The 12,951-nt window shown below is 45.3% G+C and overlaps 2 protein-coding genes across 5 annotated transcripts in view; one reads left to right on the top strand and one right to left on the bottom strand.

Moving 5' to 3' along the window:
• The window catches only part of LOC141110419 (uncharacterized), a 95,267-nt gene extending 87,178 nt beyond the window's left edge, over nucleotides 1-8,089 (top strand). For all 4 annotated transcript variants that reach the window (XM_073601759.1, XM_073601762.1, XM_073601761.1 and 1 more), the window contains one exon: nucleotides 2,268-8,089. In XM_073601759.1, coding sequence (XP_073457860.1) covers nucleotides 2,268-4,357 — 2,090 coding nt within the window. In that variant the 3' untranslated portion in view covers nucleotides 4,358-8,089. The remainder of the gene's footprint in view (nucleotides 1-2,267) is intronic.
• The window catches only part of LOC141110421 (uncharacterized), a 366,841-nt gene that overhangs the window by 184,518 nt on the left and 169,372 nt on the right, over nucleotides 1-12,951 (bottom strand). The window lies entirely within an intron of this gene.

Genomic DNA, 12,951 nt, shown 5'->3' with positions numbered 1-12,951 from the left:
TGCATCACAGGGGGTACAGGGCACATCAGGGGGTACACAGCAGGGCACATCAGGAGGTACACAGCAGGGCGTGTGGCACATAGTATGGCACACAGCAGATCACACAGTAGGGCACATGCTTGGGAACAGGACACATTAGGCGGTACACAGCAGGGCGCATCACAGGGCATGAGGCACACATCCCAGGGCATGGGGCACACAGTAGGGCACATCAGGGAGTACACAGCACATCACAGGGCATGGGGCACACAGTAGAGCACATCACAGGGCACATAGTAGAGCACAACAGGTGGAACACAGAAGGATATGGGGCACATAGCAGGGCACATCACAAGGCTAGGGGCACACAGTAGGGCACATTAGGGGGTACAGAGCAGGGCACATCACAGGCCATGGGGCACGCAGTAGGGCAAATACCAAAACACAGGACACACAGTAGATCACTGGGATCCTCCAGACTCAGCACAGTGTCTCTCAGGGTTGCACAGGGGGGGACACTGTGGGTGGAGGGCACAGGGGGGACACTATGGGGGTGGGTGGCATAAGGGGACACTGGGTGGAGGGCACAAGGGGACACTGTGGGTGGGTGGAGGGGACACTAGGGGGGGTGGAGGGCACATGGGGACACTGTGGGTGGAGGGGACCTTCTAGGAAGATTTTCCACACAATTTTGGAGTGTGCCAGTGGGAATTTGTGCCCATTCAGGCAAAAGAGAATTTGTGAGGTCAGGTACAGATGTTGGATGGGAAGACCTGGCTCGCTATCAATGTTCCAACTCATCCCAAAGCTGTTCAATAGTGATGAGGTCAGGGCTCTGTGCAGGACACACCAAACCCATCAAATCATGTCTTTATGGAGCTGGTGCAGTGGTGTATTTTGGTTTTGTGCTGTCCTAGGCAAGACTGAAATTGGGTGCCCCCCCCATCTGAATTTGTCTAACCCCAGCTGCAGTTGTGGCTTCCTCATCAGAATCTGAGACATGGTCCGTCCAAGTGCCAATGGAGCAGAGGACGGAGTCAGCGGGACATACTGTAGGACGGGGTCAGCAGGTCAGAGAATGAGGCGGCACTGATGAAGCTGCACTGATATGCGGCACTGATGGGCACTGATAGGCTACACTGAGGAAATTAATGCCAAAAATCTCCAGAAACTTTGTTTAGATCGTGATCAGCTGGACACAACTGATCACGTGGTAAAGAGCCACTGTGATAGGCTCTTTTTCCCCGACATGTGATCAGCTGTGTCCAAAGCAGCGGACGGGCACGGTTCTGAGGGCATCAATGGACGCCAGTGGCAGTCGTTTATAAAGGGAGGAGGGGCGGCGCCCCCCTAATCAATGCGTCAGGCCCCTAATCTCCATGCAGGGTGCCGGACGCATGGATTTCAATGGATTTCAATGGATTTCAATTTTTTTTTTAAGCACATGATTAGAGCCTGAGGCTCTAATTGGCTTCCAAAAGGGTGGGCTCGGGCCGCAGAGCACTGCACCCTGAGCCCACCCACTTGTGTGACATTAGTGAATTAATATTCACTAAAGTCTTACTGCTTCTTCTCCCAGCCGGGAGTCCTAAGACCCAATTGGCCAGGAGGGGAAGCGACCGCCGGGACTCAGGAGGAGATGCAGGGGGGAAGCCGCCTAAGCCGCGACCTGGATGGGGTAAGTGTGGGGCTGGCGGGCGACGGGTGAGTGAAGCGGCAATTGAATGGACGATCGACCGATCAAGAGAAGGGGGGTGGGTGTGGGGAATGACTGGGTAAGGTTAATTTGCCGCCCCCCTCCACCCCTCCCCAAAGAAATTGAGCGCCAGCCGCCACTGTTGGATGCCCTCCCAGAACTGGACAATTGCCCTGTAGCTGTCATAGGCTATAGCGTGGTCACCTTGGGGGGCGGCGTCGCCCCCCTAAAAAATGCCGCCCGAGGCAAGCGCCGTGTTTGCCTCAAGGCAGATACGCCCCTGGCTGGGTGTATAGACATACTATAGGCATGGTCCACTGCTGTCACCACCAACAAACCCACCCTGAGAAATGCCATGCAGCCATCGTTGGAGTGTATATAGATGGGAAGCGGTTGCAGCGAGACTGCAGGAGATCAGCAAGACAGATATAACAAATGTTCAAATAAAGAAGTAAAAAACATTTTATTTTAATTAAAGTCAATTGTATATGATACACTTCAACAAAACTGATGTCATTCATCTTAGGGTTACATCTATTTTAATGAAAATCAGAAGTTAAATGTCACTTGTGTTAAAATTCTCTTCCTGCAGGAAGCATCTCTTATTTTTCATTCTTTCGAGGATGCAGTACTAAATCTCTGTGTGATGCTCAAAATCTTTCCACTACTATGAATTATATGACTCTTGTAAACAACTTTACTTGTGAAAGCACCACCATCAATCCCAGCACTACTACTCCGAGCACCACTACTCCGAGCACTACTACTCCGAGCACTACTACTCCGAGCACTACTACTCCGAGCACTACTACTCCGCGCACTACTACTCCGAGCACCACTACTCCGAGCACTACTACTCCGAGCACTACTACTCCGAGCACTACTACTCCGAACACCACTACTCCGAGCACCGCTACTCCGAGCACTGCTACTCCGAGCACCGCTACTCCGAGCACTACTACTCCGAGCACTACTACTCCGAGCACTACTACTCCGAGCACTACTACTCCGAGCACTGCTACTCCGAGCACCGCTACTCCGAGCACCGCTACTCCGAGCACTACTACTCCGAGCACCACTACTCCGAGCACTAATACTCCAAGCACCGCTACTCCGAGCACTGATACTCCGAGCACTACTACTCCGAGCACCACTACTCCGAGCACTACTACTCCGAGCACTACTACTCCGAGCACCACTACTCCGAGCACCACTACTCCGAGCACCACTACTCCAAGCACTACTAGTCCAAGCACCACTACTCTGAGCACTACTACTCCAAGCACTACTAGTCCGAGCACCACTACTCCGAGCACTACTACTCCGAGCACCACTACTCCGAGCACTACTACTCCGAGCACCGCTACTCCGAGCAGTACTACTCCAAGCACCGCTACTCCAAGCACTACTACTCTGAGCACCGCTACTCCGAGCACTACTACTCCGAGCACTACTACTCTGAGCACCACTACTCCGAGCACCACTACTCCGAGCACTACTACTCCAAGCACTACTAGTCCGAACACCACTACTCTGAGCACTACTACTCCAAGCACTACTAGTCCGAGCACCACTACTCCGAGCACTACTACTCCGAGCACCATTACTCCGAGCACTACTACTCCGAGCACCGCTACTCTGAGCAGCGCTACTCCGAGCACTACTACTCCGAGCACCACTACTCCGAGCACCACTACTCCAAGCGCCACTACTCCGAGCACTACTACTCCAAGCACTACTAGTCCGAGCACCACTACTCCGAGCACCACTACTCCGAGCACCACTACTCCGCGCACCACTACTCCGCGCACTACTACTCCGAGCACTATTACTCCGAGCACTACCACTCCAAGCAGCACTACTCCGCGCACCACTACTCCGAGCACCACTACTCCGAGCACCGCTACTCCGAGCACCGCTACTCCGAGCACTACTACTCCGAGCACCGCTACTCCGAGCACCGCTACTCCGAGCACTACTACTCCCAGCAGTACTACTCCTAGCACCACTACTCCGAGCACCACTACTCCGAGCACTACTACTCCGAGCACTACTAGTCCGAGCACCATTACTCCGAGCACTACTACTCCGAGCACCGCTTCTCTGAGCACCGCTACTCCGAGCACCGCTACTCTGAGCACCGCTACTCCGAGCACTACTACTCCGAGCACCGCTACTCCGAGCACCGCTACTCCGAGCACCGCTACTCCGAGCACTGCTACTCCGAGCACCGCTACTCTGAGCACCGCTACTCCGAGCACTACTACTCCAAGCACCACTACTCCGAGCACCACTACTCCGAGCACTACTACTCCGAGCACTACCACTCCAAGCACCACTACTCCGCGCACCACTACTCCGAGCACCACTACTCCGCGCACCACTACTCCGAGCACTACTACTCCGCGCACCACTACTCCGAGCACTACTACTCCGAGCACTACTACTCCGAGCACTACCACTCCGAGCACTACTACTCCGCGCACTACTACTCCGAGCACCACTACTCCGCGCACCACTACTCCGAGCACTACTACTCCGAGCACTACCACTCTGAGCAATGGGGGAAACAGCGCAACAAGCAATGGGGGAAACGGCATTACTGCTCCGAGGAATGGGGGAGTCATTTTCCTGCTCTTTTCCACACTCACCGCCATCCTTATCCTCCACCAGTTTAATTAGGATCCCCAAACATCTCGGGACGCCTGCTTGTGAAGACAAGAACAGCCATTGGAGGATGAATTCAGGGGAACAATAAATGTATATTGCTAGGACTGAAAGTTCAAAGTCAAACTGGCATTAAATATCTTTTTCATGTATGACGTGTTCTGTATGAGTGTAATGCCGCGTACACACGAGTGGACTTTACGGCAGACTTTGTCCGGCGGACTTTCCGAACTAACGGACTTGCCTACACACGATCAACCAAAGTCCGACGGATTGGTACGTGATGACGTACACCGGACTAAAACAAGGAAGTTCATAGCCAGTAGCCAATATCTGCCCTAGCGTCGGTTTTTGTCCCTCGGACTAGCATACCGACGGGCGGACTTTTCGAATGGACTCGAGTCCGTCGGAAAGATTTGAAACATGTTTCATTTCTAGGTCCGTCGAAATTCTGGGGAAACAAAGTCCGCTGGAGCACACACACACGATCGAATTGTCCGACGGACTCCGGTCCGCCGAACCAAATATGCCGTAAAGTCCGGTCGTGTGTACGTGGCGCTAAAAAGTGAGTGAATCCAACATACGATTGGTGACTGAAACCAAATATAACGTGAAATTAAACTATATATTAATAAACACTGGTGAAGTGTATGTAAATGTCCAAACAAAAAAAAGGTTAAAAATATGAAGAATGTCCAATAACAATATGTTATGCTCCACGGACTGCAGTCAAAGGCTGAAGTCAGTGCATACAAAAAGTCTTCTCAGACAGCTGGGGTGCTTGGATCCATAATGTTGACTGGAGACTGGAAAGCACATCAATCATGGACAGCACGACAGAACATCTAGAATAAAATACTCTTACCAGAGCGAGTGGGACGTGTCAGCCATATAGCTGTACGTCTATCTGGGCTTGTGGAGGTAACCTCCCATGTACTCTCTCCAAGGAGGGTGGAGGTTACCTCCACAAGCCCAGATGCTAGAAAATTATTTAGAACCTACAAACATTATATACTTTTTTGAATTTAAAATAAATGCATTTAAATGAAATTTAAATGAATTTAAAATAAACAAATCGGTAATGTTAGCCCGATTCTTTTGTATAATGTGAAAGATGATGTTATGCTGAATAATTACATACCGAACATGTCATGCTTTAAAATTGTGCACGCTCGTGGAATGGCGACAAACTACGGTGCTTGTTATATAGAAAAGAAACTTGTGCGCTGCTATGCCAAATATAACTTATACTGTGAGATATTAATAAAGTGAACAAAGAACAGCTGCTACCATTCAATAAGTGAACTCACACTCATAAATAATAAATATACAAAATATTGGTGAGCTTATTCAATGTAAAACTGTAAAGCATTAATACTTGGTACTTAAAAATCTATATAGGCAACACTTTCACATTTTTTACAGGTTACCAGTTTAGAGTTAGAGAAGGTCGAGTGCTAGAATTATTGCTCTCGCTCTAACGATCATGTCGATGCATCATGTGTGGTTTGGACGGCCTTTACATATGTGGGCACGATTTACTTATGCGTTCGCTTCTGGCCACGAGCATGGAGAGATGGGGCGCTTTACATTTTTTTCTTATTTATTTTACTTTATTCTTTATTTTTACACTGTCCCTTTAATTTTATTTATTTTTTTTAGTACATTTATTTCTATTTTAAGGACTGTAAACATCCCTTGTAATAGAAATAAGTATGACAGCTCCTCTTTATTGAGAGATCTATGGTCCTTTTCTGGAACTTTTTGTTCAAATTAGTATTTTTTTATCGAAAATTACTTAGAGCCCCCAAACATTATATACATATATATATATATATATATGCGGTCAGGTGTGAATCCATTAACAAATGTCCAGAAAAAATGTAAAAATATATATGTAGCGCACTACCCCCGAAGGAGCTGTAATTTGTGTGTTCTATCCGTAATTCACATTCGCCAACTAGCCCATAGAAATAGAAAACAGTCCATATTGTAATTTTCTCTTGCTTTTATTGGTATAACATGAACTGGGATAGGAGAAGGGTTTTCTGAGATGTTCTTTTGCTGCTTTATAATCTTTCCTTTGCCTTCTCATGCAAAGACTAAGAACAATGTGGACTATGAGAAGTCACTCTGAATGACTTCTTCAGTGGGAAGACAGAAGTAGATTTACTACAGAATATTTGGTAAAGAGTCACTCTGAATAACTTCTTCACCTGCAGAACTTTTTAGAACAATCTGTATCTCTATATGTGCTTGGAGCTTTACCGCCGCCTTTTGACCACTACTTCCCGTCTGTATGGTACTTCCAAGTTTAGCTAAGGAAGAGATTACTCTGAATAATTCCTCCCGCCTGACTGATTGGAATCCCGGGGCATTGTTGAACCCAAAGTCACAGGCCATCACCACCTGTCTCACTGACTTGCGTACCAACATCCCTCAGCCTCTGGTAGTACCCTTCCCCTGGGCTTTCACTCACTTGATTGACAGTCCATGTTCCACTCACAAACAATCGATCACCCAGTTGTCTTCCACTTAGTTGCCACTTCTTCCGTAATGGTTTCTCCATCCCTTCTTTTCAGTTTGGCACGCTCCCTTCCCCACAGGGGTGTTCAGCAACAGCAGCGACTACATGCTGTGCGGTGTCACCAACTCATCTCCTCCGTGTGTCCTGGTCCCCCCCCCTCCTTCCCTGTAGGGGGGGGCTCTGCTTGGCTCCCCGCAGGGGACCCTCTCTCCTTGGGCTCTCTCTTTCTGCAACTCCCCTCCTACATGTAACCCCGGCTTATATGGGAGTCCCGCCTCCTGCCAAACAAATTAATGATTGGCCAAAACTCCACACATGAGCTGCCTGTCACTCAGATCCCAAGTCCAACCTCTCTTCCAGAACCATTTCCACTGAAAGCAAGAGGAGGGTCATCTCTGGGTCCAAGCACGGGTGGCCACTCCCTGCACTACACTGACACTCCCAGTTTCCAAAATAAACAACCAGGCCTGGAATCACAATACAAGCCTGCCCAAATTTACCTGAAACCATACATTGTAGTTTAAACTCAGAAAGCCCACCTACATAAAAGTAGGTGCCCGCTACATATATATAAAAAATACAATAATCAAAAATAATGCATTCAAATCATGATCCATATACAATAAACCTAATTTTAATGATTTATAAGAATAAATGCCAGTCTCAGTCGAGTTTAAACCTTTAGGTTGTAAAGAATTAATTTAAAAAAATTGGAAATGTAATGGAAAAATAGATTGGATACTTTACAACCTAGAGGTTTAAACTCAGACTTTGACCTGCATTTATTTTTATAGATAATTAAAATTAGGTTTATTGTATATGGATCATGATTTGAATGCATTATTTTTGATTATTATATTTTTTATATATATATTTTTTTATTTTATTTTTTCTGGACATTTGTTAATGGAAAGTGTATGTTTTAATACTAGGATAAATGGAACTTTTCTGTGTGATTGGAGCGTGATTACATCTCGTTGAGCCGTCTCTCTGGAGTTTCGGATGAAAATAATTATGATAATTTGTATTGATTAATTGATGCCTAATGGATTTCTGGTGTGAAATGTAACAATATAAAATGAAGTGAGAATAATGTCAGTATACATCTTGTTCTCATCTGAAGAAGGGCGTAAGCTTTGTAGCCCAAAACTGTTATTTGCAACGACATGAAAATTATGTCATTTATTACATGTGAAATTAATAAATTTTAAGTGCAGCAATCCCTGGACTTTTTCTTTTTTGTAGATATATATATATTTAAACAGAGACCCTAGAGCAGGGTTTCTCAACTCCAGTCCTCAAGGCGCCCCAACAGGTCATGTTTTCAGGCTTTCCATTAGTGCGCACAGGTGATTTGATCAGTTTCACTGCCTTAGTAATTACCACAGCTGTTTCATCTGAAGGAAATCATGAAAACATGACCTGTTGGGGCGCCTTGAGGACTGGAGTTGAGAAACACTGCCCTAGAGAATAAAATGGCAGTTGTTGCAATGTTTTACGTCACACGCTATTTGCTTTTTTTGGGAAAATATAACATTTTGAATTAAAAATCAGTAAAGCTAGCCCAATGTTTTTATATAATGTGAAAGATGATGTTACACCGAGTAAATAGATACCTAACATGTCATGCTTTAAAATTGCGCACACTCGTGGAATGGCGCAAAAACGACGGTACTTAAAAATCTCCATAGGCGACGCTTACATTTCTTTTTACAGGTTACCTGTTTAGAGTTACAGAGGAAGTCTAGTGCTAGAATTATTGCGTCTCTCAAAGGTTGCATGAAAGTCGCATCTTAATGTTATTAATGTGACAGTTGTGCAGCAGTCAAAGCCAAAGTTGCTTGTAAGCCACACCCATCCAAAGTTGCATCAAAGACGCAATGGAAATCGCACAACTGGGTTCACACTGGAGAATGCAGCGGCTCACAGCAGGAGTCTGGTGCACCTCCATTCACCGTTTCAGGTCTGATTTCAGCCTGAATTTTTGGACCTGGTGCACTTTCTCCAGTTCCCTGATATCCTTTTTGAGAACTGGTGCCCAAAACCGCACTACATATTCCAGATGAGGTCTTACTACTGATTTGTACAGTCGGGCTAAATTATATCTCTCTCTCTGGAGTCCATACCTCTCTTAATACAAGAAAGGATTTTGCACGCTTTGGAAACTGCAGCTTGGCATTGCATGTTATTATTGAGCTTGTGATCTACCAGAACACCCAGATCCATCTCCACCATGGATTCCCCCAGTTGTACTCCCCCTAGTATGTATGATGCACGCATATTCTTAGCCCCCAAGTGCATAACTTTACATTTATCAACATTAAACCTCCACATAGTTGCCCAATGAAACAGTGCATTGAGGTCGGCATGTAAGTTGGAGACATCCTGTAAGGACGTTATTCTACTATGCGCTGAAATTGTGCTTTTAATCCCAGACCCAATATCATTTATAAAGATATTAAAAATGAAGGGTCCCAACACTAAACCTTGGGGTACACCACTGATAACCTTAGACCATTCAGAGTAAGAATCATTAACAACTACTCTCTGAATTCTGTCTTTTAGCCAGTTTTCTATCCATTTACAGACTGATCTTTCCAAGCCTGTAGACTTTACCTTACACATGAGCCGTGTGTGGGGAACTGTGTCAAACGCTTTTGCAAAATCCAAGTATACCACGTCCACAGCCACCCCTCTGTCCAAGGTTTTACTTACCTCCTCATAGAAAGAAATCAGGTTTGTCTGACAACTTCTGTCTTTCATGAACCCATGCTATCTGTTGCATAAAATATTTTTTTTCCATCAAGAACTCATCTATGTGGTCTTTTATTAAAGTGGAAGTCCACCCTAACATCTAAATTCTCCCCTGCAATCATTAATATGAGCTAAGTTCAGTCTTATGCCTCAAAATTTAAAAAATCCTACCTTATTTATAATACCTTTATTTTGCAGCATCCAGTGCCGTCAAATGACTTAAATTCTACTTCCTTCTGAGCCTAAAAGCATCCAGTGGATGTGGTTACTGAAAGCTAGTGACATCACTTCCAGGGAGGGGCACTGTTCCTGTGTAGCCAGTGGGTGTATACAGGATGGGAGGAGCTGATCATAGGTTCCCGCCCAGTGTTCTCTCATTGCACAGCCTAATTTATGACAAAATGAGCAAATAAAAAGCCCCATCCACACCCCATCCACATGGGGGGAGGTGCAGTGCACATATACAGTATAGCTGTGCACAGGAGAAAGGAGCTTGACACAGAGTGGGGGGAACTGTCAGTGTAGCTGGAAGTGCTCTGGGGTCTCAGCTAACAGTCTACAATGATCATAGTACAGGCAACCACGCTAGGGCTCCGTTTCCACTAGTGCTACTTGTTATGCTACTTTGGACACATAAAGTCACAGCCCATTGATTTCAATGACACCCATTCCCATCTTTGTGACTTTAAAAATCAGCAACTTTTAAAAGCTACCTACACTACTTCGATGCGACTTGTGATGCGACTTTGATCCAGAGAGTGTGAAGTCGCATAACAGTCGCACTCTAGCCTTGGGCTACGTTTCCATTAGTGCAACTCCAAAGCTGTGCAATTTAGAGTGCGACTTTGAGTGAAGCTTTGTTCCAACTTTACACTCTGGATCAAAATTGCATCAAAAGGTTGCATCAAAGTAGTGCAAGCCCCTTCTCAAAGTTGCTGATTTTCAAAGGTGCATAGATGGGAACGTGTGCCATTGAAATCAATGGGCTGTTACTTATGATGCGAATTTATGTGTCCAAAGTCACATGACAAGTCGCACTAGTGGAAACTGAGTCTTAAACTCATTACTCACATGTAGCTCCCTCAGCTGGGCATGTGCCACACCATGCACACAGTGCCCATCACAGTGCCATGCAGAAACAACCACGTGGTTGTACACTGTAGAAAATCTGCAGCATGTTGCATTGTAATCTATCTTACAGATTCTAACAAACAGAACATACTTCCAATGCCTGCCCTCCCCCTCTCTCAGGAGAAACTTCTGGCCAAAACAAGGCTATGAAGACAGGAGGAGATCTGTGAAGCATAGGAGGGATGTGGGTGGGGCTGGGCAGGTCTAGGCATGTCTGTCTAAAAAGGAGAGGTGGGATGGGGGTGGGTCTGGGCGGGGCTGGGCAAGACAGGGGCGGTTTGAATGAACAGTAGGAATGCCTGTGTAGGAGAGAAGGACAACGTTTTCAGGAAGTGAGAGGTCCCCCGTGCAGAACTCAGAAATAAGTAAGGTTGTCCCTGAAGAACAGGAAATAGCTGATTGTCTGGCTTTGATTAGACTTTCTAAGCTTGGCAATCAGCTATACAGAAAATGAATAATATCAAAGATAAAGATATTTTACGTAGAATTAACAGAATTTTTTTCATTTTTTGACTGGACTTCCACTTTAAACTCTCCAGTATCTTCCCGACTATCGAAGTTAAACTAACAGGTCTATAGTTACTTGATATAGACTTTGATCCCTTTTTAAATATGGGCACCACATTGGCCCTACACCAATTCAGTGGTACTATTTCAGTCATTAACGAGTCCCTAAAATTTTTAATAATATGGCTTTTAAATGACATTAATGAAATTATTTTAGAATCCGTGGTTGGATGCCACCTGGTCCTGGTACTTTATCCACCTTGATTCTGTCTAAATATTTCTGGACCATATTACTTTTGAGCCATTGTGGATCATTTGGGGATGTGTCAATACCAGTAATCACCTTTAGTACCATAGAGGAATATTCTATTAAATTAAATCTATGTTTATTTGTCAGCACATCATCTCCTCAGTGGAATCGTGTATTTTGTAGGTAGCATTTTAGGTATCACTTCCTCTTTAAAGCCTGTCTGCTGACATCACACCGCATCCTCCAATCCCAGAAGCCGCCATTTTTTGGGGAAACGCGACGGCTGGAGAACACATGTGACGTCATCACAGCTGGTGGGACGGGGGACACATCGGTCAGTTTGTTTGCTTTGCTTGTGTCTTTGCGTCTCATTGTAAGTGCATTTTTGTTTATTCTAATAAAACATTTTAGCCGATTCACACTATAAGGCTTCTCCCTGTTCATGTTCCACATATGCTCCTGTGTTGAGCGGTGCTCATCAATAGAATGGATTATTGTGAAGATACATTCATGTGGAGTCTTTTTGAATGTGGATCACTTCCATGGAGTTTGATTACATGCTGTGTTTGATCTCTGTAATGGGAATCACATCTGGTAAGAGGCCATCTGTTCACATTTAATGAGCTCCTTTGTCAGCACTGGAGCACCTTTAAAGTGATTTCGATTGTGAAGCACTGAGCACTTTATCACAGTAATTTTTGTGATGGACTATTTTCAGTTTATTGATTAAGATTTATTTGTATGATTTTTTTATGAGATATATATATATTGTTTGTTTGCACTTAACACACCAGCACTTTATTTTTTGCATGTTACTATAGTGTGTTCAGTTGATTCGTATACTGTTCATGTGGTTTTTATATTATCCACATGATTTAAAGGAACAGCACACCTGTCTTGCATTTAAAGGGGGGAGCTTATGTAAGGGTAAGCCAATGAGAAGGGAGTTGCAGTAGCTGAGGTGGGAGATGACCATGGAGTGAACTAGGGGCTTTGTTGTGCCATTAATCAAGAAAGGGGTGTATATTGGAGATGTTGCAGTGGTTGAGGCGGCAAGATTTGGACAGTGATAGGACGTGGGGCTAAAAGGATAGTTCAGAGTCCAGGATTACGCCTAGAACCTTGACATGTGGGGATGGACTGATAGTTGCACTATCAATCTTGACAGAGAGATCAGGGGAAGGGGCACGTAGGGAAGGAAATATTATGAGCTCGGTTTTGGATAGATTGAGTTTGAGGAAGTGATGTGACATCCAGGCTGATAAGTCTGTTAGTAAATTAGTAATACGTGAGGAGACTGCAGGAGAGAGCTGGAGTGGGTGTTGTCGGCATAGAGATGGTACTGGAAGCCATGGGAGCTTATCAGCTGATCTAGGGAGGAGGTGTGGATCGACAATAGGAGAGGTCCAAGAACAGAATCTTACGGGACCCCAACAGAGA

Source organism: Aquarana catesbeiana, linkage group LG10, assembly GCF_042186555.1.
Source record: "Aquarana catesbeiana isolate 2022-GZ linkage group LG10, ASM4218655v1, whole genome shotgun sequence".
In the NCBI taxonomy this organism is placed as follows: domain Eukaryota; kingdom Metazoa; phylum Chordata; class Amphibia; order Anura; family Ranidae; genus Aquarana; species Aquarana catesbeiana.
The sequence above is the reverse complement of the archived record's forward strand: the minus strand, read 5'-3'. Positions and strand labels throughout refer to the sequence as shown.